At 49.4% G+C, this 25,726-nt stretch overlaps 1 protein-coding gene across 3 annotated transcripts in view; it reads left to right on the top strand.

Annotated features, from left to right (window-relative positions):
- INTS10 (integrator complex subunit 10) overlaps positions 1-25,726 on the top strand; it is a 457,110-nt gene that overhangs the window by 337,513 nt on the left and 93,871 nt on the right. For all 3 annotated transcript variants that reach the window (XM_085627594.1, XM_085627598.1, XM_085627600.1), the window contains exon 13: positions 13,202-13,310. In XM_085627594.1, coding sequence (XP_085483720.1) covers positions 13,202-13,310 — 109 coding nt within the window. The remainder of the gene's footprint in view (positions 1-13,201; positions 13,311-25,726) is intronic.

The raw sequence follows: 25,726 nt of genomic DNA on the forward strand, positions 1-25,726 counted from the left end.
TTTAAGGCTCTTCATTATTGATAAAGACGTCTCGTGGGACAAGGGAGTGAAGCTGGAGAGGGAAACCCTCCCATCCTGAATCTGGGGGGTGGTAAATGAGGAAGCCATCACATCTTTCCCATCCAGCCCATCAAAAGATGATTGTATTGTGCTAATCTTCGTATAGAAGAAGTTGGCTAACTTTTCAGTCCAGTCAGCTGAAGGAAGGGGTAGCCTAGTCGCACCGTTGGGAAAAGAGAAGCTTTTAACAATCCTGAAGATTTCTCTGCTTTTATTTCCTGCGGACTCAATTTTGGATGCAAAGAAACTCTTCTTAGCTTCCTGTATACTTTTGTGATATTCTCTTAAGGCCTCTTTGTAGTTCCTTTCCTCCATACTCTTTCCTGATGTTTTCAGTCCTTTCTGCACTGCCGCAGGGTATCGTTGAACCATGGGACTGAGCATCTGGCAGTTTTAATAGAGCACGGGGTTAAAGGAGCGATGGACAGGGCACCCTGCTCAATCCACTTAACAAGGGCCTCCAGATCCTGCTCTATGTTGCCGCTCGACCTAAGAGGGTGTTTATCGAGTTCATCTTTGAGGGCAGCTGGGGGTAATCTTATGAAAAGGCCTAGATGTAAAAGACGGCCGTTTCACCTGGGTCAGTGACGGCTTCGTTAGTTTAGGTAACTTAAATCCCACCAGATAGTGGTCTGACCATAGTAGAGGTAAAGGAGTCTCTGCCTGAATATTACAGTTGGCAAATACTTGCTCAAGGGCGTGGCCTTTACTATGCGTGGGGGTGAAGACATAAGGAACAAGATTAAGCGCATCCAAGGATTGCAACAGAGAGACAGTCTCCGGGATATCCTGTATGTCCATATGTATGTTGAAATCACCCGAAACAAGAAAATGTTTAAATCTGGATGTCATTGGCACAATAGCATCACTGATGGACTTCAGGAAGGCCCCTGCGTGACCCGAGGGTCTATATATAAGGACACCCGCTAAGCACTGATGGGGGAGAGGGTAGCCTGGAAAACGATACACTCAGCCCCTTCATTGTCTTCCATGGGAATACAGGTAATGGCTATATCCCCTTTGCTAATAATGGCAACTCCACCGCCCCTGCTTCCAGCACGATCCTTCCTCATAATAGAGTAACCCGGGGGAATGGCTGTGGCTATGGTCGGATTCGATGAATCAGATAGCCATGTTTCAGTCAAGAACAGGAAATCCGGCATTGTCTCGCGTAATGTATCATATATGTGTAGATCACGTTTGTTTAGCGAGCGGCAGTTAAACAGCAGGGCATTAATGTAGTCTTGTTTCTTTGGCATTAATCCCTGAAACGGCGAGTACTTTCTGCGTAATCTTGCAATTTAGCTCCTGAAGTCTTGGAGTTTTGATACTTAAATTTACCTCAAGACTGTAAGAACATTCTTAAAGAGGCTCATAAATAGGGCTCCCGGTTTTATGGTATTTATTTTTGTGACATTTCTGGCTGTATTTATCCATATTTATTTTTTGTCATCTTTATCTGTATTTATCCATATTTATGGGTTTTGAGAAAAAAATTAAGCTGAAACTGGTATATTTCCACATGTATTTAACCAATAAATATTGAGTCATGCTTGAATGTCTGCCAGGTTTCAGTGATACCACCACCTGCAAAAGATAAATCAATGCACATATATGAAAATATGCACATCTCTGTTTCAGCCTTGTGCATATTTACTACTGGTTAAGCCTCTTTACTAAAATTCCTTTCTTTGTTTAACCCGGTTACCCAGCATTTCAGACAGTTATTGGCCTGGCAGTCACGTCAAAGTGTATTTAGAATCACTCCCAAAGCACCCAATTTCCGTTTTTATCTGCATTTAAAAATAAATACAGACAAGGAAATAAATGTTTTTCTGTCTGTATTTATCTGTAAAAACAGAAAACAGGGAGCCTTACTCATAAACCAACTACAAGGTAATGTTATGCAGCAAAATGGAAACACTTTATGTTCTCTCACAAACAAAATGTTAACCCTCTTCAGGCAAAGGTACAAATACTTATTTTACACGTATTGCATTTACAAACTGCTGGATTAGCATATACTTCTATAAGACTACACCTTGCAACTATTGCTGCATATCTGCTGGATGAACAACACATCCAGGTGTTTAAAAGCCCTGTTATAAAAGCTTTTATGGAGGGTGTTGGACTTGGCCCTTTTCCCTGAATTTTTTCGCTTTTATGGGAAACCACAGGTTATGTAAATGCAAATAGTGAATGCTGTGCGATGGTGTACGCAAACTGAGTTTCCCCATTTTAAACATGTAACTTTTAAAATGGATGCCATGGCTGTGTGGTTGTGCCGTCTGACTGAGCTGGGTTAACAGTCTAGTGGTTATTTCCCAGCAACCCCAGCTTTTGGAGGGTAGCCTGGCACCCAGGGTGCTCTACCCCTCCCCCTAGGCCAGGTAGAACCAGTTTCCCCAGAGGCTTCTAGAAGCTTCTGGCACTGTTTGGTACGTGGGGTGAGGGGCGTATAAATGGCGGAGCTGGGCTGCCATGTGCTCAGTCAGAGGGTGGACCTGAGAGAGAGGGAACCTGCTGCCAGGGGTTACCGCCACATGGGCCTGTGTGCTGGGCCCTGAGCCTACCTACCCCCCTCTACTGTCCACAGGGCGAGGGAAAGCTATAGTTGGGGCAACGCAGACCTGGAGAAACCTACGCAGGAGTTTTATGCGGTAGGGCTTAGTCAGGGACCTATGCCACTGGAAGTGACAGGGCTTAGGTGCTGCCTTTTAAGCTGAGTGAGGGATCCTGAACTAACCCACCGATCTGGCCCGGCGGGAGGAGAACCCAGGGACGACCTGCAGAGACTAATTAGTCCGTCTTCAGCCACCAACTCAACCCCCCCTTAAGACACCCTCAATCCAGGGTGCAGGAACCAGCACGCGCCTCGTGGGACTCTTACCGCAGGCCCTGCGCAAGGTGAGCGCTATAGTTGGTGGGGGCTATGCTGGAGTGACTGAGTCCTGCCTGCTACCTAGCGCTTGGAATGGATGGAGCTACGTGTGGAGGGCCCCGGAGAAAAGGAGCGCCGGCTGATGCTCTGGAGCTGAGGGGGCTGCCTGGCGCCTGTTAAGCGCTTGACTTCGTGGCCCAGTAGCGCTGTGGGAGAAGAACTGGTCCACTTGCCAGAGTCGCGTGAGTGCCTCCTCGGAACGGTTGGGAACCGGCGAGAGCCCACCCCGTGGTTCTGTCACCCTTGGAATTCTTTAAAACGGAGTGGGAGCACACCCCACGATCCGGTGCAGAAGTGGGTGCCCACCCCGCGTGTGTGCGGCAACGTCGGAGGGAGCCTACCCCTCAGTGTGGGAAAGAGACACTGCCAGAAATCACCGCCGCCACCCGGGGTGCGGGCGAGGAGCAGGCCGCCGCACTGCCTGCGGCGACCCGGAAACCCAAGCCTCACTGGGGGCGGGACCTACCGTCCCCGTCCGGGAAGAAGAAGCCAGGCGGGAGCCTACCCCGCGCTGGCACATCGCCCAGGAGCAGGTGGGGGCTCCCCGTGAGAAGAGGAGAGCCCCGAGTGCTGCCGTAGTCTGGGCGGGGCTCCCGCCTGCGAGGAGAGTCCCGCGTAGAAGTCCCGGGTCCCAGGAGGGGGCCCGGGTGAAGGACGAAGGAGCCGCCACCAGAGACGTCTGCAGCCTCGCGGAGGCTGCCTCGAAGCCCCGGGTCCCAGGAGGGGGCCCGGGTGAAGTTCAGTGAAGGCCACCGGAGGAGCCCTGGTGAGTGGGGCCTGGGCTAGCTTGGTGGGGGTGTGTCGGGGCACATTGCCGGTGCCCGCCCATGGTGCTAGGAGCCTGGTGGTGGGCCTCCGGGGAGCATCGCGGACGCCAGGAGGGGCACCAGGAGTGCCGCATTGGTTCCCTGCACAGCTGCCCCGCCTGACAGCGGGCCGCTACAACGAAGGGGCCTGACAGACTTTGGAGCCCCAGAGTGTGGGACCTCAACGTGCCCCGTCCTGTTTACCGTTCTTTTCGGCTGCAACGTATGGGCCATCGTCAACTTCAGGAGTCCCGGAGTTGGGCTCCTGAGCTCCCGTGGGGCCCTAACTTTAACAGTAGCTGGTGAGCCTCATTTGTGCACGACCACCACATTGGAGACAGTTGTAAGGTGACTCCGGCTTGGGTGTCTGTGGCCACGGCTAGGGCTGCGTCTGCCTGTTCTGATTTAGGTCAAGGTGACGCCTACAAATGTTCGTCTGCCTAACGGGTGGGGGGGTTGTGATTGATGCCCAACGTCACGGATGCTAGATGCGTCGGGATGCCTAGGGGGGATGCTGAACGTTTTATCCCCTAGTACGTGTATTGCGGGTGTTCCGTATACAGGGCTGTACCTGAGCTGAAGTGGCTTATGCCCCGCCTGAGATGGTCTACACCTGATGGGAGCATCCCCTATGTTTCTATGCGCATATGTTTTATGCCTATGGAGAGGCCTCATGCTAGTTTTGCCTAATGTCATGCATAGGGGGAGGGTCTGCCTGATGTCGCATCTATGCCTCTGCCAATGCCAATGTGCATGTTTAAGGTTGATGCCTCCATGCCCAGGTGCATTTACGTAAAGTGTACGGTTAATGCTGATTTATGCTTAAATGCCATGTTTGGAAGTGCTAATGAAGTTGCTATGGGCAGCGCTATGCTTGAATGCCATGTTTTAAAGCGCTATTGAATTGCTATGTGCAGATGAAACTGAATGGTTTTATCCAACCTACTGGTGTGGTGTCAATTATTGCGTGCGTTTCCTGTCTCAGTGGATGTGTGTGCTGTATGGTCACTTTACACGTAAGCCTTTGGATGCCTACCTGCTCGAGTCACGCTACCCCCATAGGGCCTGGTGACCCCCGGTCCTACAGAGGGACTTACGAGAATAGTTCCTCCTAGACTTCCACCTGACCCAGCATGGAACTTAAACACTGTCCTAAGAAGATTAATGGGCCCTCCTTTCCTACCATTACATTCTTGTCAATTGCAATATCTTTCTTGGAAACTTTCTTTATTAATCGCTGTTACTTCGCTTAGAAGAGTACGTGAAATTCAGGCGTTAATCCTAGAAGGGCCTTTCTTTCAACTACATAGGGAGAGTGTAGTGCTTAGAACTAACCCCAAATTTCTATCAAAATTAGTTTCCAATTTCCACATTAATCAATCCATTGATTTACCTGTTTTTTCCCCACAACCAGACTCTGTTGCAGAAAGGGCATTACACACTTTTGGAGTAAAAAGGGCATTAATGTATTACATCGACAGGACTAAATCATTTAGGAAAACTAAACAATTGTTAGTTTCCTTTCAACCTCCTTGTTTAGGAAAAGCTATTTCAAAATCAGGCATTTAAAGATGGATAGTTAAATGCATCCATACATGATATGCAAAAGCTAAACGACTATTACCTGTTCCCCCAAAAGCTCACTCCACTAGGAAAATTGGAGCTTCTATGGTTTTTTTAGGGACATGCCTATTGTTGATATTTGCAAAGCAGCAACGTGGTCCACTCCACACACCTTCCCAAAACATTATTGTGTGGATGTGTTCGCATGCCAACAAGCCAAAGTTATCAGGCAGGATTTAAAACTTTTTTTCAGACCACTGCAATCCCCACGGGTTAACCACTGCCTAGGGAGAGGGCTTCTTTAGCCTATGCAAAGCATGTGTATCTACAGCACACATGCCTCGAACGGATCGTGGTACTTACCTTGTAAGCATCTCTTCTTGGCATGTAGTGCTGTAGATTCACATGCGCCATCCCTCCTCCCCAAAAGATTCTTGTGTAAGGTGCAGTTTATACACTTTATTTCAGACTAACGCTTGGACACCTCAATGCTTACTTATACAGCATTCTCACCCACCCACGGCAAAATAATCAAAAGACGGCGTAAATGACCGCGCGCAGCATTCCCAAGGAGGAGTCGCACAGCCTTGTGACTCGAAGAAAAACTTCTTGGAACAAAAACAACTTGTAATCATCCGAGCCCAACACTAGATGGCGGACTTATGCACAGCAGGTGATTCTACCGTACTACATGCCAAGAACAGATGCTTACAGGGTAAGTAACATAATCCTTTTTTAAGGAAAAAGCTGTTGTGTCTGTGTGCCCCAGCGGCTCCTTTGTCCTCATGCAGGCAGATGAGCCTGTGGAAGGGACCTGCCGTCTCTGCAGCCTTCAGCAAGGGATGTTGTTTGCACCGACCGCGATTAGCCGGCAATCCCAGGATTGAATTCCTCTCCAACACAACTAACCATCTGTGTGGTTTATGTGCTTTGTTTCAACCTTGTGAAATATTTCAAAATAAACGGCCTTTCAGCTGTTAAAATTCTTTGAAACATTGTTTATTTAAAAATGATAACTGAAAGAATGAAAATGTTGGGTTGAGTAAAGCCATATTTATTGTTTGGAAACCATAACTAGAAATCAAGATATCTGACTATGCCAGAGCAAATCAAAAAAATGTATTCAAGCTAGCAGAAATATCACATTATACTGAAACAAATAATATAACAATTTTAGCAAGTATGCATTCATATTTAAAAATATACACCTGAGTTCGAGGCATGTGGGCTGCTGAATTCATATCTGTGCATAGATCGCCGCCTAGTGTTGGGTCCGGATGTTTGCACGTTGTTGTCCTGGAAGAGTCTTCGAAGTATCACGAGATAGGTGACTCCTCCCCTGGACCACAGTGCGCATGGGCATCCTCTCCATCCTTAGATTGTTTTTTTCCGCCATTGGGTTCGGATGTGCTTATCTTAGCACAAGTTAGGAAAATTCAGTTTAAGGTCAAAAGGCCTTTAGTTTTCGTCGGTACTGTTCCCGTTCGGTATCAACTGCTTCTTGATTAGTTTAGAAACTTCTTCCAGCCTTTCGGATCCGTTTGATCCGAACATCGAACTCACATCGACGATGGAATCGAGGACCCCATTCAAACGGTGTCCTTTATGCCACGCAAAATACCCACACATCGACGTCCATCCGGTGTGCAACAAATGCCTCTCACCGGATCACGATGAGTCAAAATGTATGCCCTGTGCCCGATTCCGATCGAAGAAGACTCTCCGGAATCGACGGGCGGCGAGATTAAAAGCGCAGCAATTAGCGCCTGCCCCGGCCAACATCTTTAGCGACGAGGACGAGGACGCAGAAAGCGTGGAAGAAGTAAACTCCAGCCCCGCTTCCGAACACGATTCCCGATCGGAAGACAACGATGAAGTGCTTTTTCAAAGGGAAGAAGTCATCGACGAGGTAGGAGACTACGATGAGGCCTTTGCGGCCAAAGAAGATAGCTCTAGCGAAGAGCCAGGCCCACCCGTCGATACAGAGGCCGTCAAAGTGCGTCATTCAACGGTTCAGGTCGAGGGATCGCCTCCGGGCCTTACCCGAGATCAATCCCAAAGTTCTTCGGCCCCGCCTTCGGGCCCGGCCTCGAACATCCCGCACGAGCCATTATTACCAAAGACGACTGGATTCCCTTCAACGAAACCGAAACCAATCGTCGCACCAGTTCCACCTAAACCAAAAGTGAAACTGGCCGTGATCGGCTCGAAGGCCTCGAAGACCTCCACTCCTTCGACGCCAGCAAAGGCCGTCGGCTCCGAACGCAGTAAAAGAGATTTCGGCACCGAACTCACTGCAGCGGATATCGGTACCGACCCGAAGAAACAGGCCCTTGATCCCCCAAAAGCGCCTCGGCCTCTGGCACCAAAGCAGTCGGCCCGACCACCAAAGTCAAAATGGACGCTCCATCTGAGTCCGCGTCGAAGACAGCGGCACACGCCAAGTCGTCGACTCCGACAACCGTTGATACCTGTCTTCGGATCGATGACCCCGTGGCTCCAAAGCAGTCGACGCCTACCTCCACGGTGCCGACCGGCTCCAAAGAACCTTCGGCGTTCTCAGTGCGACAAGTCACGGCGTCGTTGCAACGCATCAGGGAACGGGCAGCCCTCCGATCCAAGTCGGGCCCCGACACAAACAAGGCTCCAAAAGCACCCTCGGCGCCGACCAACATCACTTTTGGTTTGCCGCCATCCACGGCGCCAAAGATGTTCGAGATCCGAACACGTGTCCGCCAGACACAGTCCCCGTCTACGGGACACACACATTCTGAGCCTTCACAGCCACATTTCATCGACGCCGACACTGGTAGACTGATGCTCCACAAGCGGAAGATCACGCCAGAGAGGGGCTTGGACTCCTACAGAATACCTCTGAAGCACAAATTGCCAGCGGAGTCAGAACCAAGTTCTGTATGAACGCTTGCAAACCTCCTATCAGGATCCCCAGTCCTTTTCTCCTACGCCTTCAGAAACGGACGCAGTGGAGGACTACATGGGCGATGATGCCACCTACCCTGGGGATGTCGATCCTGATGAGCAGCAGGACCAAGATCAGGCATGGGATGACCCTACAGACCAGGGTACTGCGCCAGATACCCAGGACACGCAGCTTTACAGCGCCAAAACATCTCCCACAGAGGATACTGCTGCCTTCAATGCCCTCATAGAACGTGCTGCCGCCAATCATGGAGTACAACTCCATTCAGACACTGTTGAAGAAGACTTCTTAGTGGACACTTTCGCCTCCTCTGAAAGAACTGTCAAAACTCTGCCCATGTTAAAAGGAGTTCTCAAACCTGCAAAGGACATTTTCAAAGAAACAACCAGGGCACGGGTGCTAAACCCCAGGATTGAAAAAAAGTACAAGCCTGCGCCCGGAGATCCTATGTACATTAGAGGTCAGTTACCTCTGGACTCCATGGTAGTTGCTAACGCTCGCAAACGAGCCCATTCGCAAACAACAGGTGATGCTCCTCCCCCGGACAAAGAGTCCAAAGTGCTGGAGACATCAGGCAAAAGAATTGCAGCTCAAGCAGCAAACATCTGGCGCATTGCCAATACACAGGCACTCCTGGCCCGTTATGATCGTTCACACTACGACACGCTAGAATCACTACTCCAGCATCTGCCAGATGAATACAAAGAGGCAGCGTAGCTCCTCATCAGAGAGGGACAACTTCTTACCAACGCATCCATTAAGTGCGCACTGGATGCTGCCGACACAGCAGCAAGGGCAATTAACACCAGCGTCGTGTTACGCCGACACGCTTGGTTAAGAATCTCAGGATTCAAACCAGAGATTCAAAACAACATCCTGAATCAGCCAGTCAACCCCGACTACTTATTCGGCCCAGAAGTTGACACCACCTTAGAAAAGATAAAGAAAGACACTGACACTGCGAAGTCGATGGGGGCTCTGCAAACGCAGCAATTTCGTAGTGGCTCCTTTCGTCACCCCGGGAATAGAGGAGCAGCTAGAGGCCAGGGGTCACAGCAGCAATACACTAAAGGGGGCACACAGAGTACCTACGATAAAACCAACAGAGGTGGATATCGTGGCTCCAGCACCAAGGGCAGAGGGCGTGGTTACGGCAACACCAGGTCCTCCCCCAAAAACAAACAGTGACGCCCTCTCCTTTCCCCCCGACCACATAACACCTGTCGGGGGGAGACTCCAGCGGTTCCTGTCCACGTGGAAAACCATCACCACAGACAGGTGGGTCAGGGACATTATCCAACACGGTTACTGTCTCGAATTAACCTCCACTCCACCCAACATACCACCAAAGCACCGTCCTATGTCCGTATAGCACTTAGCATTATTACAGCAGGAAGTGCTAAGTATGCTGCAAAAAGGTGCAATAGAGGTCGTGCCCGTCAACCAGCAAGGGACAGGGGTGTACTCTCTGTACTTCTTAATCCCAAAAAAGGACGGGTCACTCAGACCTATACTAGACCTGAGACCCCTCAACCACTACATTCTCTCAGAGCATTTCCATATGCTCACCCTACAGCAGGTTCTCCCGCTGCTCAGCCAGGGAGACTTCCTAGCCACACTAGACCTCAAAGATGCGTACTTCCACATACCCATACACCCATCACACAGGAAATATCTCAGGTTCACTATTCAGGAACAGCACTATCAATTCAAAGTTCTCCCCTTCGGAGTGACAACAGCTCCCAGGGTTTTCACCAAGTGCCTAGCTACAGTGGCTGCACATCTACGGAGACAACACATTCACGTCTACCCTTACCTGGACGACTGGCTTGTTCAAGCAAAGTCGGCCCAGCAATGCGCCAGCCACATGTCCCTCACCATTCACCTTCTACACAGTCTGGGATTCTCACTAAATTACCCAAAATCACATCTCCAACCCGCACACGTTCGACAGTACCTGGGCGCGACCATAAACACTCTGGCAGCCACAGCTCAGCCAAATTTGGTGAGGATCAACAACATGCAACTGCTGATCTCAAAGTTCAAACCTCGACACTCCCTTCCTGCGCGAGTGTTCATGCAGTTGATAGGCATGATGGCCTCCTGCATTTTCATAGTCCCGCACGCAAGACTACATATGCGCCCACTTCAGGAGTGCTTAGCACATCAATGGAATCAAGCTCACGGGCAATTAAAAGACCTAGTGTTGGTGAGCGGTCGGGCATACAACTCTCTGCATTGGTGGAATCCACAAAACCTTTGCAAGGGCCGACCGTTCCAAGAGCCTGTTCCACAAATAATACTGACGGCGGACGCCTCTCTCCAGGGATGGGGAGCTCATGTACTCAATTACACAGTGCAGGGACTCTGGACGACACAACAAAAGAAGATGCACATCAACCTTCTGGAACTGATGGCAATCTTCCTAGCCATAAAGGCATTCAAAGTACACTTGTGCAACAAAGTCGTGTTGATCCGGACGGACAACATGACTGCCATGTACTACATACAGAAGCAGGTAGGAACACACTCTCCACAGTTGTCTCATCTGGCTCAGAGCATGTGGAAGTGGGCCATTCAGAGGAACATATTCCTCATGGCGGAACACCTCCCCGGCAAGGACAACCAGATGGCGGATCTGCTCAGCAGACACAGCCACCAAATGCACAAGTGGGAGCTACATCCTTCCGTTCTCCAACCGTACTTCCAACAGTGGGGTTATCCAGAGATAGACCTATTCGCCACAAACGAAAAAACGCAAAATGCCGAAGCTTTGCCGCCAGGTTCCCACATCCACAATCGCAGGGCAATGCGATATGGATGAACTGGTCCGGCAAATTTGCGTACGCTTTTCCCCCAGCGCCATTAATACCGCTGGTGGCACGCAAACTGCGACAGCACTCACTGACACTCATCCTAGTTGCTCCCACAAGGGCGCGCCAGCCATGGTACACCACCTTTCTAGAACTTTCCGTGGTGCCACATCAAAGGCTGCGGATCAAACCTGCACTCTTGACGCAGAACCATGGCGAAATTCAGCACCCAGATCCGCAACAGCTGAACCTGGCAATCTGGCTCCTGAAGTCTTAGAGTTTGGCTACCTAAACCTGCCACCTGACTGTATGGAGATCATCAAGGAGGCCAGGAGACCCACTACCAGAGCTTGCTATGCGGCTAAATGGAAAAGGTTTGTCATTTACTGCAACAACAATGACATTAACCCGCTAGACGCATCCATTCAAAACATAATCTGTTACCTCTTACACCTATACCGATGCAATCTGGCCTACACCTCAATACGTATCCATTTAACCGCAATAGCAGCCTATCTCCAAAACAGGCAGCACCTCTCTTTATTCAGAGTGCCTGCCATCAAAGCCTTCTTGGAGGGACTTAAACGAGTAATTCCCCCAAGACACCCACCAGCACCGGTGTGGAACCTCAACTTGGTCCTCACCAGACTGATGGGTCCACCCTTCGAACCTCTACACTCATGTGAGATTCAATTCCTCACCTGGAAAGTAGCTTTCCTAGTAGCAATCACCTCATTAAGAAGAGTTAGTGAACTCCAGGCACTAACCATTCAAAAGCCATTCATACAAGTTCACGCAAACAGGGTTGTACTGCGTACCAACCCCAAATTCATGCCTAAAGTAATATCGCAGTTCCACATGAATCAAACTATTGAATTGCCTGTTTTCTTTCAAAATCCACAAAATGTCGCTGAGAGAATGCTACATACACTGGATGTAAAAAGTGCCCTCATGTACTATATAGACAGAACTAAGGACTTTAGGAAGACAAAACAACTTTTCGTTGCCTTTTCTCCACAACACAAAGGCAACGCCATTTCCAAAGCAGGTATAGCCAGATGGATCGTTAAATGTATTCAAATTTGCTATCAAAAAGCTAAACGCACATTAACGATTCCCCCACGAGCCCACTCAACACGAAAGTTAGGGGCGTCCATGGCTTTCCTGGGAAACATTCCTTTACAGGAAATATGTAGAGCAGCCACATGGTCCACTATACATACATTTACCAAACACTACTGTGTAGATGTCCACTCAAAACAGCAGGCAGCTGTAGGACAGGCTGTTCTCAAAACTCTTTTTCAGACCGCTGCAGCTGGCACTGGTGGCCGCCGCTAATGGGAGGTACTGCTATGTATTCTATGCACAGATATGAATTCAGCAGCCCACATGCCTCGAACTGAATATGCTACTTACCAGTATGCATCTGTTCTTGGCATGTAGGGCTGCTGACATTCATATCGCCCACCCTCCTCCCCGGCGCCTGTAGCAGCTGCAGCTCTCAGAATTCCTGTATAGCATGGTCATCACTTTCTGTATCTACTCCATCACTGCCACAATGGCGAAAAACAATCTAAGGATGGAGAGGATGCCCATGCGCACTGTGGTCCAGGGGAGGAGTCACCTATCTCAGGATACTTCGAAGACTCTTCCAGGACAACAACGTGCAAACATCCGGACCCAACACTAGGCGGCGATCTATGCACAGATATGAATGTCAGCAGCCCTACATGCCAAGAACAGATTCATACTGGTAAGTAGCATATTCAATATTTGAACATATATAATGAAAAAAGATGCATCTCTAAAGAATCGTATATGAGGATTGTATGTATGAGTGTCGAGAGTGCCGGATGTCATGTGTATTTCTCCCCTAAAATGACCCCTGAAAAGGTGCTTGGGTGATACATGATTTTATTTTGCTCTAGTCGCACTTGTGTCAAGCGTGTCACTGTGTCTTTCTTCTCTCAGAATACCTGCTGCAAGGTGCTCAGATACTGAAGTTGTGCTGCATACTTTTATGTTGTCCTCTTTACACACAACAAGGGTTCCATGTGTTGCGTCTTTCTTCCCTCAGATGACCTGTGAGAAGGTGCTTGAGCTCATGAACTTCATTTTGCCGCCTTCGCAAGATGCAGCGAAAAGCAAGCCTGAGCCTTCCAAAAGTAAAACGAAGTCACGAAAAGGTAAACTGCTCTCATATATGTTCACTAATAGTGACCAGAAGCTGTTGGGCCTAGTTTATATGCCATTCTCTCCTGAAGCACAGAGATGCGAGACCAGACTTCATTTACTCTCAACAGCGGTCTAAATAATCTGAATTTTTATTTTAATGGGAAGGTCGGAGCATTTCAATTTTTTTTTTTTTTTTATTTCTAAAAGATGACGCGTTGTGCTAGAATGTAAAATATCACTTTCCTGCACTTTTAGCATACTATTTGTGTCGGCTCACGCCAGTGATTTATTTGAGGCTGTCAGTCGTCCATACCTGATTCTGTTTGACGTACTTTGCTGCCCCAACAAATCAACCTCATTTTACCAATTTCATTTTTAGTCTCCAATTTCAAATTCCAAAACACGTAGATAACATTTACATTTTTTTTTTTTTACAATTTGCTTTTTAAAGTATACATACACTATTAACCTGACGGGTTAATTTTCTGAACAGCCTGGACCCCAGGAGTTGGTGTTGCGTAACACAGGTTAAGAGCTGCTACTATTGGATTGATGGTTTATTGCTGACCTTGCGTTTCTCCTTAAACATTGGCTTCTATGGAGTCATAAACATTAGAATATCCTCTGTAGCTGCACTGGAGTGAGGAATCTCTGCCTTGAGCATGGACACCTCAGTGTCAGCCTGACAGCATATCTGCCCTGTCCCTCGGAGGTCCCAAATTAACATTAACGGAATATCAGGCAGGTTAGAAATGTCTACATCTGATGGTTTTTATTCCTAGTTTTATGAATTAAATGAATAGCAATATTAAATATCTTTTTAACAATTAGTTTTATTTTCGCTATTTACTGCACATATCTGTATGTTTTTTATTACTGTTTTGTATATGCTACGACTTGCCATTCACTAACTTCCAATCGCTGACAGGTAGGAAATGCAGCAGGATTGTTGAAAAGGGGTGTTGGTGTCCTTTTCAGTCCTGTGAGTATTCCAAATATGTTGTTTTGCAGCGTGAATCCTTTTCTAGATTCACATGCTGTGCATTATTCCACCATCTAGTGGTTGGGTCCGGAATAGTCCCTTATTTTTTTTTTTTCTTCTATTTTGCGCGCTGTCGACTACAATTTGGTGCCAGGTACGTCCCCTGTGTGTCGTCAGATGGCACCCTGGAGGTCGTTGTGCGTGGTAGCAATCTTTAGATTCTTTTTTCCGCCGTTAAGTCTGGAAACAAGACTGGAAGCTCCGAAGTTTTTTTAGGATATCCCCGAAAAATAGAAGAAAAGCCGAAAAGTTCCAGTGTACTCCATCAATCGACACCGCATCCAGAGATAAGAACAAGACTCCGGGATCGACACAACAAAAGACCTGCAAGGTCGAAAAATGGCGAGGTAGGGGCCATGGAAAATACCTCCTTCAAGTTCTGCCCTGAGTGGCACTACAAATTTGCACAAAGCGACTCACACAAAGTGTGCAACCTCTGCCAGCCCAAAGAACCATAAGGAGAAGGACTGTGAACCCTGCGCGGCATTCCAGCCGAAAACACTCAGGACTTGTCTGTGAGAAAGTACCATCTTTCTTGCATGGTATGCCCCCACTTTTTGCTAAATTGCTGAATGTACTTCGATTGAGTGTACCCTGGGTTCCTGCCAATCAGGTACCCAGGGCCTATGTTCCTTCCTTAAACCACACAAACTCCAAATTGGCAAACCCTAGCCACATGTCAGCCCCTAGTAAATGGTACCCTAGGTACCCAGGGCCTTGTGGCCAGGGAAGGCCTCTAAGGGCTGCAGCACTCATTGTGCCACCCTCAGAGGCCCTGTACCCTTACACACACACTGCCCTTGCAGGATGAGTGTCTGGGTGCAGGACAAAACAAAGAGTCGACATGGCACACATCACTGTGTACCATGCCCATCACCTACACTGCCAAGGCATATGTCAGCCACCCCTCTAGCTGGGTGCATTACGCCTATGGTGTGGGCACAGGAGCAGGAGCCCTGTGCCCCTACAGTACCCGGGTCCATTCCTGGGCACCGTAAGTGCAGTGCTGTCATTTAAGAGTACATGGTGCTGAGAGCTTGCCAAACACGAGCTCCACAGCACCATATTGGCAACACTGAAGCCTGGGAAGTTTGGTATCAAACTTCTCAGCACATTGAACCCACACTGATGCCAGTGTAGGATTTAATGTACTAAGCACCCCAGAGGGCATCTTAGAGATGCCCCCTTACAGCTAACTTACAATCCACGTCTGCTCTGAGGCTGCCCAGGCTGCCACACAGCAGACACGTTGCTGGACCCCTGGGTGGGAGAGCCCCTGCTCTCCCGGGCCTGCAACAATGCACATCCTGGGTGAGGTGAGAAATCTCCTCCCCCAGGATGAGCAAAGGGAAGCTTCAAAGGCAGGCCGCCATTTGGAGTTTCCTCAGGCCACTGCAACCCCCCACTCTGGCGGGAAGCTTGGCCGGAAACCCCATACAAGGACAGGGGATGTGCCAGCCTGCCCACCCCACCCCTCAGGTGGGGGAGGCGAGGTGAAGCACATCTCCGGGCTCTCGCCATCTTGAAGATGGGAGGCCCTACCCTATCAGGATTAGGCTACTGCCCCCCTCCCACAGGAGAGAGGCAGGATAGGGGGTGTACCCACCCCAGGACAAGGACCCATTGGTCCCTGGCCTTCACCTACCTGTAACACCCCTAAATCTAGTATTTAGGGGCACCCTGAACCTTCCTTCCTTAGATTCCAGATAGAAAATTACAAGAAGAGCAAGAAGAACAAAGACCTGCCCTGCAGCTGCTAAAAAGAGAAGAAGACACCAACTGCTTAGGCCCCAGCCCTACCGGCCTGTCGACTCTCGAACCTGCACCAGCGCGGCATCTCTCGTGACCAGCAACCTCATCAAACCCCGGAGGACCTGGCTACCTTTTGGCTCTAAGCCCCCTGGGACTCCCATGAGTAGAGGCTCTACTCAAGAAACCTCTTTTTAACCCCTGGCAGCAGCCCGGAACCGCGGACCCAACACACTCTGCACCAGCCAAGCCTGGCCAGTGCCGGAGTGGACAAAGACCCTGAGGACGACCCCACGGCGACTGTAACCCCGAGTCCGGCACCCAAGGACCCCCCTCGACATCCCGGAAGAAGCCTGCAGCCTCAGAACCAAGTGCCACCCCAACCGCGATCAACCAGAGGGTAAGATTCCCGACGTCAAAAGGCACCCCTGCACCCGGCGCCCTGCGGCCCCTTGTGCCCAATCCTGGGGTACCCACCTAACCTACAACTACCCAACTTACCTCTCGAAGTGGTGGTGGCACCTGAAACATCCTCGTCCCCGAGCCTGCAGCCTTTTTCCAAACCGGAACATTCCCATTGATTTCCATTGAGCGCCCGAAGGCTCAAAAGCACCCTGCACCCAGCCGCCCGAGTGGCCCTGGCAGTGCCCTCTCTACACTAACCTACTTCCCCACTTGCCCTGAGTAAGTGACCAGGAGCCCAGCTCCCACAGCCACGTGGCTTGCCAGACAGCAGCCACCAACCAAGGCCCCCCAAACCCTCATAGGATAACATTGCGCCTAACTCTCTCTGCACCCGGCCGTCCTGAAACCGCTGAGGGTGAACCAACTGTACCTACCTGACACTGGGGGACCCCTGAGTCCATGCCCGGAATTTCAACTCTGCCAGTCGAGTACTTACCCTTAAACCGCTAACTTCATTTTCCTCATAGGGTAACATTGACTGGCTTTTTCTTCAAAAATCTTCTAAGTGTGAACTTTTCAAAACTGCAAAAATTCACCAAAAATCAGCCAAGTGACAAAAACGAATTTACTCACCTGCTCCTAGGTGAGCTCCCAGTGCTGGATCTTGGTGCCCAGCCCTGACCCTGAAAAGTGTTCACAACTATACTTACCTCTAACTCATTTTTCTCCCATAGGAAACCATTGTCTGCTTTTCTGTGAAATTTCTTTTAAGTGTCTATTTTTGCAAATTTGAAATATTCTTTTAAAATCGTACCATTTCTGCAAACGAAATTACTTACCTGTTTTTGATAAGGACCCCAGTCCTGGGTCTAGGTACCCAGTCCTGGATTACTAAAGTAACGATAAAGTACTCTACCTGCAATTTGAATTTCTTGCCATAGAGATCCATTGAATGTTTTCTTTGAAATATTTTCTAAGTGCTAACTTTTGAAATAGCTAAATATTATTTAAAAATCATTACAGTTATTAAGTCGACTTTCATCACTTGATTCTGAATACTGACCCAAGGCTGGTTCTAGGAGCAAGACCTGGAATTCCAAAAGTAATCTGAAAAGTAATTTATTACAAATAACCTGAATTTACCATTGAGCTCAATGCATTGTTATGTTTAGGAAATAGGATTGTTTATTGCAACCAACTGTGACTGTTAACACAAATTTATTGCTTAAAACAAAAGTATTTGTATTCAACCTCTCATTCTGAGAAAGTATATTTTTACCCCCTTTGTGGTTCTAAAAATAAAACAAGCATATATTTTATATATATAAACCATTGGCCTAGAGTTCAGTTATTGAGTGTGTGAAACCATTTGCTGACTGAGTGTGTACAATAAATGCTTTACACTGTCCTCTGGTACTGCCTTACTGCTCGACCAAGCTACCACTTTTGAGAGTAAGGTCATACCTAACTTTGACCTCTATCAGCCTCTGGGGGACTGTGGACTGTGTACACCCTGTACCTATTAGGGAACAGTATATACAGAGCCACTTTCTCACATTGGTGGATCAGCGGTGGGATACAAACTTGCATTTGTTGGACTACTTGGTTACCATCTGATCACACGACAGAACTCTTAAAAATTGCCTTTAGAATTCTGATTGGTTTTTCCAAAATTACTAAAAGTCTTGCTAGGGCCTTGCTTAAGTCCCATTAGAATTTTAGAAAAATAAAAGTCACTATAGTCAGGGTAGAGGGTTAGAACTGTCAGGTTAGAATGTCTCAAACAAACCCAGCTATTAGTGATAATAATAACATGGACCTGGTGGAGGAGCTCAACCTCACACCTTACTTACACACACTTGTCTTTCAAGGAATTGAGGTCCTTATGTAAACTCAAAAATTTACAAATGGGTCAGCATCCAACCAAACAAGGGCTCCAGGAGCTCCTGGCTGAGTATGCTAAAGACCACCCATCTGAACATGGTGATGGCCAGTCAGATGAGGAAAGGGAAACAGGAGAGGTGGACAGCAACTTCCCCATACTATTCCCTAGGGAGGAGATGGCACCCATACCCTCCAACTCAAGACATAGCATCTGGGCAGCTAGAGACCACACAGGTGGCTCTGGTCCCAGAGACAACACCGGGGGACCCCCCAGTGAAGAGGACAGCCTTGTGAGGCTGGCCAGAAGAATAGATCTAGAGTCCAGACTCCTGGCCCTAGAAAAGGAAAGGAGAGAGATGGGTTTAGCACCCATCAATGGTGGCAGCAATAATAAAAACAAGGATAGGGAGTAAACTTCTGACCCTAAAATCCCCAAAGGGATTGTCCCTAAATTTGAGGAAGGTGATTATATCACCAAATGGTTCACAGCCTTTGAGAGGGCTTGTGATATCAGGAAAGTAAAGAAACCTCTCTGGGGGGCACTCCTGTGGGAACTGTTCTCTGGTAACTGCAGGGACAGGCTTCTGACTCTCTCTGGGCCAGAAGCAGGATCCTATGACCTCATGAAGAAAGCTCTGATTGAGGGATTTGGATTCACCACTGAGGAGTATAGAATTAGATTCAGGGGGGCTCACAAAACCCAGACCCAGTCCTGGATTGATTTTGTAGATTTCTCAGTGAAGACACTGGATGGTTGGTTAGCTGGACATGGTGTGCAGGATTTTACTGGATTGTACAATTTATTCATGAAGGAACATATTTTGAGTAACTGCACAAATGAAAAGTTGCATCAGCATTTGGTAGACCTAGGTCTAATTTCTTCCCAAGAATTAGGAAAGAAGGCGGAGCACTGGGTCAAGACTAGGGTGACCAAGACAACCACTGGGGGTGACCAAAAGAAGGTGGTCACAAAACCTCCCCAGGGGAAAGGTGGTGAGAATCCCCAAGATAAAAAGTCTGAGTCTTCCAAAGGGCCCCAAAAACCTGTTCAGGTGGGTGGGACCCAAACTACTCCCTATGTGCCCCAACCATATAGGGGGAAGAACTTTGATCCCTTAAAGGCCTGGTGTAATACCTGTAAGAAGCAGGGACGCCTAACTGTATCTTGCCCCCAAAACAAAGCCCCTAAGGCACCCAGTACAGCCACTCCTGGGGCAGCAAGTATACAAATGGGATCAGAGGTGTACCCTGAGCAAATCTGGGAACACACTGAAGCAAGTTTAGTCTCCTTGGGAGAAGTGGAGTTTGCCACTGTGGCTGTGTGGCCCCCCAACTTAAAGAAATACTTACAGTACCCCTGGGTAAATGGAACTAGGGTAGAAGCTCTGAGGGATACAGGTGCCAGTGTCACTATGGTGAAAGACACACTGGTTTCCCCTGAGCAATACTTGATTGGGAAGTCTTACCCAGTCACCAACGCTGACAGTGTCACCACTAGTCATCCCATGGCCATGGTAACATTAGGCTTGGGGGGGGTTACTTGCCTGAAACAGGTAGTGGTCTCTCCAAAGTTGCCAGCTGCATGTCTGCTTGGAAATGATCTGGAAACCTCAGCCTGGGCTGAGGTTGAGTTAAAGGGCCATGCAGCCATGCTGGGCATCCCTGAATTGGTGTGTGTGCAAACCAGAGCACAGAGCAAGAGGAAGGGTGAAAAAGTAGGTTTGGAGCCTGGAATAATGGCCCAACCAACCAAGAGGAAGGGCAAGAAGACTGGGGGACCAGCTTCTGTACAGCCAAACACTCAGAACCCCTCTCCCCCTGGAGAGGATGTAGATACCCCTGAGGGAACTGAGTCCATGGAGCTTGACCCTTACCAGGTTGAACTCTTGGGCCCAGGGGGACCCTCTAGGGAAGAGCTGTGCCCGGGTCAGCGAGACTGTCCCACTCTTGAAAGCCTGAGACAACAAGCTGCTTCAGAAGCCAGGGGAGATGTCAGTGGTACCCACAGAGCTTATTGGGAAGAGGGATTACTGTATGCTGAGGCAAGAGACCCCACTCCTGGAGCCACCAGGAGGGTGGTAGTGCCACAGAAGTACAGGGAGTTCCTCCTAACTTTGGCTCATGACATCCCCCTAGCTGGGCATCTGGGGCAATCCAAAACTTGGGAAAGGTTAGTGAGTCACTTTTACTGGCCCCAGATGCACCAAAAGGTGAAGGAGTTTGTCAGCTCCTGTGTCACCTGTCAGGCCAGTGGCAAGACAGGTGGCCACCCAAAGGCCCCCCTCATTCCACAACCAGTGGTGGGGTACCCTTTGAAAGGGTAGGAGTGGACATTGTGGGTCCACTTGAACCTCCCACAGCCTCAGGGAACAAATTCATTCTAGTAATAGTGGATCATGCTACTAGGTACCCTGAAGCAATTCCACTTAGGACTACTACAGCTCCTGCAGTAGCCAAGGCCCTCCTGGGTGTCTTCACCAGGGTGGGTTTTCCTAAGGAGGTGGTTTCAGACAGAGGTTCCAACTTCATGTCTGCTTACCTAACACACATGTGGAAAGAGTGTGGAGTGCAGTACAAGTTTACTACACCCTACCACCCACAAACCAATGGCCTTGTTGAGAGGTTCAACAAGACATTGAAAGGTATGATCATGGGACTCCCTGAGAAACTCAAAAGGAGGTGGGATGTCCTGTTACCATGCTTGCTTTTCGCTTACAGGGAAGTGCCACAGAAGGGAGTAGGTTTCTCACCCTTTGAACTTCTGTTTGGTCATCCTGTAAGGGGACCACTGTGTCTTGTAAAGGAGGGCTGAGAGAGGCCTCTTCAAGAACCCAAACAGGACATAGTGGACTATGTGCTTGGCCTAAGGTCCAGAATGGCTGAGTATATGGAAAAGGCATCCAAGAACCTTGAGGCCAGCCAGGAGCTCCAGAAGCACTGGTATGACCAAAAAGCTGCGCTGGTTGAATTTCAACCAGGGCAACAGGTGTGGGTTTTGGAGCCAGTGGCACCAAGGGCTCTCCAAGACAAATGGAGTGGCCCTTACCCTATCCTAGAGAGAAAGAGTGAGGTCACCTATCTAGTTGACCTGGGCACTAGCAGGACACCCAAAAGGGTCATCCATGTGAACCGCCTTAAACTCTACAATGACAGGGCTGACATCACCATGCTGATGGTGACTGATGAGGAGCAGGAAGCAGAAAGTGAACCTCTCCCTGACCTCCTCTCCTACAGCCCAAAAGATGGGTCAGTAGATGGTGTGATTTTTTCAGACACCCTCTCTGCCCAACAGCAGACTGACTGCAAGCAAGTCTTGCAACAATATGCTAGCCTCTTTTCCCTGACCCCTGGTCTGACAAGCTGGTGTACCCATGATGTGGACACTGGTGACAGTGCACCTGTCAAGAACAAAATCTATCGACAGTCAGATCAAGTCAAGGAAAGCATCAAAGCTGAGGTCAGCAAGATGCTGGAGTTAGGGGTCATTGAGCCTTCAGAGAGCCCCTGGGCTAGCCCAGTGGTTCTGGTCCCCAAACCTCATCAACAGGGTGAAAAGAGAGAGATGAGGTTCTGTGTGGACTATAGAGGGCTCAACTCTGTCACCAAGACAGATGCTCACCCTATCCCAAGAGCAGATGAACTGATAGACAAATTGGGGGCTGCCAAATTTCTCAGTACCTTTGACTTAACTGCAGGGTACTGGCAGATTGGCATCGCCCCAGGAGCAAAAGAAAAGACAGCATTCTCCACCCCTGATGGGCATTATCAGTTTACTGTGATGCCCTTTGGGTTAAAGAATGCCCCTGCCACCTTCCAGAGGTTGGTGAACCATGTCCTGGCTGGGTTGGAGTCCTTTAGTGCAGCTTATCTTGATGATATTGCTGTCTTTAGCTCCACCTGGCAGGATCACCTGATCCACCTTGGGAAGGTTTTAGAGGCTCTGCAGAGTGCAGGTCTCACTATCAAGGCATCCAAATGCCAGATAGGGCAGGGCACTGTGGTGTACTTGGGCCACCTTGTAGGTGGAGGCCAGGTACAGCCCTTACAACCCAAAATCCAGGCCATCATGGACTGGATAGCTCCAACAACCCAGACCCAAGTCAGGGCATTCCTTGGCTTGACTGGGTACTACAGGAGGTTTTTGAAGGGGTATGTGTCCATTGTGACCCCCCTCACAGAACTCACCTCCAAGAAAATGCCCAAGAAAGTTAACTGGACAGTTAGTTGTCAAAAGGCTTTTGACACCCTAAAAGAAGCAATGTGCTCAGCACCAATTCTAAAAGCTCCAGATTATGCCAAGCAGTTCATAGTGCAGACTGATGCCTCTGAACTAGGGATAGCAGCGGTCCTATCCCAGACCAATGATGAAGGCCAAGACCAACCTGTTGCTTTTATAAGCAGAAGACTACTCCCTAGAGAGCAGCGTTGGAGTGCCATTGAGAGGGAGGCCTTTGCTGTGGTTTGGTCCCTGAAGAAGCTGAGGCCATACTTGTTTGGCACTCACTTCCTAGTTCAAACTGACCACAGACCTCTCAGATGGCTAATGCAGATGAAAGGGGAAAATCCAAAACTACTGAGGTGGTCCATCTCCCTACAGGGAATGGACTTTGAAGTGGAACACAGACCAGGGACTGCCCATGCCAATGCAGATGGACTTTCCAGGTTCTTCCACTTAGACAATGAAGACTCCATAGGACAAGGTTAGTCTCATCACCTTTCGTTTGGGGGGGGGGTTGTGTGAGAAAGTGCCATCTTTCTTGCATGGTATGCCCCCACTTTTTGCTAAATTGCTGAATGTACTTCGATTGAGTGTACCCTGGGTTCCTGCCAATCAGGTACCCAGGGCCTATGTTCCTTCCTTAAACCACACAAACTCCAAATTGGCAAACCCTAGCCACATGTCAGCCCCTAGTAAATGGTACCCTAGGTACCCAGGGCCTTGTGGCCAGGGAAGGCCTCTAAGGGCTGCAGCACTCATTGTGCCACCCTCAGAGGCCCTGTACCCTTACACACACACTGCCCTTGCAGGCTGAGTGTCTGGGTGCAGGACAAAACAAAGAGTCGACATGGCACACATCACTGTGTACCATGCCCATCACCTACACTGCCAAGGCATATGTCAGCCACCCCTCTAGCTGGGTGCATTACCCCTATGGTGTGGGCACAGGAGCAGGAGCCCTGTGCCCCTACAGTACCCGGGTCCATTCCTGGGCACCGTAAGTGCAGTGCTGTCATTTAAGAGTACATGGTGCTGAGAGCTTGTCAAACACGAGCTCCACAGCACCATATTGGCAACACTGAAGCCTGGGAAGTTTGGTATCAAACTTCTCAGCACATTGAACCCACACTGATGCCAGTGTAGGATTTAATGTACTAAGCACCCCAGAGGGCATCTTAGAGATGCCCCCTTACAGCTAACTTACAATCCACGTCTGCTCTGAGGCTGCCCAGGCTGCCACACAGCAGACACGTTGCTGGACCCCTGGGTGGGAGAGCCCCTGCTCTCCTGGGCCTGCAACAATGCACATCCTGGGTGAGGTGAGAAATCTCCTCCCCCAGGATGAGCAAAGGGAAGCTTCAAAGGCAGGCCGCCATTTGGAGTTTCCTCAGGCCACTGCAACCCCCCACTCTGGCGGGAAGCTTGGCCGGAAACCCCATACAAGGACAGGGGATGTGCCAGCCTGCCCACCCCACCCCTCAGGTGGGGGAGGCGAGGTGAAGCACATCTCCGGGCTCTCGCCATCTTGAAGATGGGAGGCCCTACCCTATCAGGATTAGGCTACTGCCCCCCTCCCACAGGAGAGAGGCAGGATAAGGGTTGTACCCACCCCAGGACAAGGACCCATTGGTCCCTGGCCTTCACCTACCTGTAACGCCCCTAAATCTAGTATTTAGGGGCACCCTGAACCTTCCTTCCTTAGATTCCAGATAGAAAATTACAAGAAGAGCAAGAAGAACAAAGACCTGCCCTGCAGCTGCTAAAAAGAGAAGAAGACACCAACTGCTTAGGCCCCAGCCCTACCGGCCTGTCGACTCTCGAACCTGCACCAGCGCGGCATCTCTCGTGGCCAGCAACCTCACCAACCCCGGAGGACCTGGCTACCTTTTGGCTCTAAGCCCCTGGGACTCCCATGAGTAGAGGCTCTACTCAAGAAACCTCTTTTTAACCCCTGGCAGCAGCCCGGAACCGCGGACCCAACACACTCTGCACCAGCCAAGCCTGGCCAGTGCCGGAGTGGACAAAGACCCTGAGGACGACCCCACGGCGACTGTAACCCCGAGTCCGGCACCCAAGGACCCCCCTCGACATCCCGGAAGAAGCCTGCAGCCTCCGAACCAAGTGCCACCCCAACCGCGATCAACCAGAGGGTAAGATTCCCGACGTCAAAAGGCACCCCTGCACCCGGCGCCCTGCGGCCCCTTGTGCCCAATCCTGGGGTACCCACCTAACCTACAACTACCCAACTTACCTCTCGAAGTGGTGGTGGCACCTGAAACATCCTCGTCCCCGAGCCTGCAGCCTTTTTCCAAACCGGAACATTCCCATTGATTTCCATTGAGCGCCCGAAGGCTCAAAAGCACCCTGCACCCAGCCGCCCGAGTGGCCCTGGCAGTGCCCTCTCTACACTAACCTACTTCCCCACTTGCCCTGAGTAAGTGACCAGGAGCCCAGCTCCCACAGCCACGTGGCTTGCCAGACAGCAGCCACCAACCAAGGCCCCCCAAACCCTCGTAGGATAACATTGGGCCTAACTCTCTCTGCACCCGGCCGTCCTGAAACCGCTGAGGGTGAACCAACTGTACCTACCTGACACTGGGGGACCCCTGAGTCCATGCCCGGAATTTCAACTCTGCCAGTCGAGTACTTACCCTTAAACCGCTAACTTCATTTTCCTCATAGGGTAACATTGACTGGCTTTTTCTTCAAAAATCTTCTAAGTGTGAACTTTTCAAAACTGCAAAAATTCACCAAAAATCAGCCAAGTGACAAAAACGAATTTACTCACCTGCTCCTAGGTGAGCTCCCAGTGCTGGATCTTGGTGCCCAGCCCTGACCCTGAAAAGTGTTCACAACTATACTTACCTCTAACTCATTTTTCTCCCATAGGAAACCATTGTCTGCTTTTCTGTGAAATTTCTTCTAAGTGTCTATTTTTGCAAATTTGAAATATTCTTTTAAAATCGTACCATTTCTGCAAACGAAATTACTTACCTGTTTTTGATAAGGACCCCAGTCCTGGGTCTAGGTACCCAGTCCTGGATTACTAAAGTAACGATAAAGTACTCTACCTGCAATTTGAATTTCTTGCCATAGAGATCCATTGAATGTTTTCTTTGAAATATTTT

Source organism: Triturus cristatus, chromosome 2_1, assembly GCF_964204655.1.
Source record: "Triturus cristatus chromosome 2_1, aTriCri1.1, whole genome shotgun sequence".
In the NCBI taxonomy this organism is placed as follows: Eukaryota; Metazoa; Chordata; class Amphibia; order Caudata; family Salamandridae; genus Triturus; species Triturus cristatus.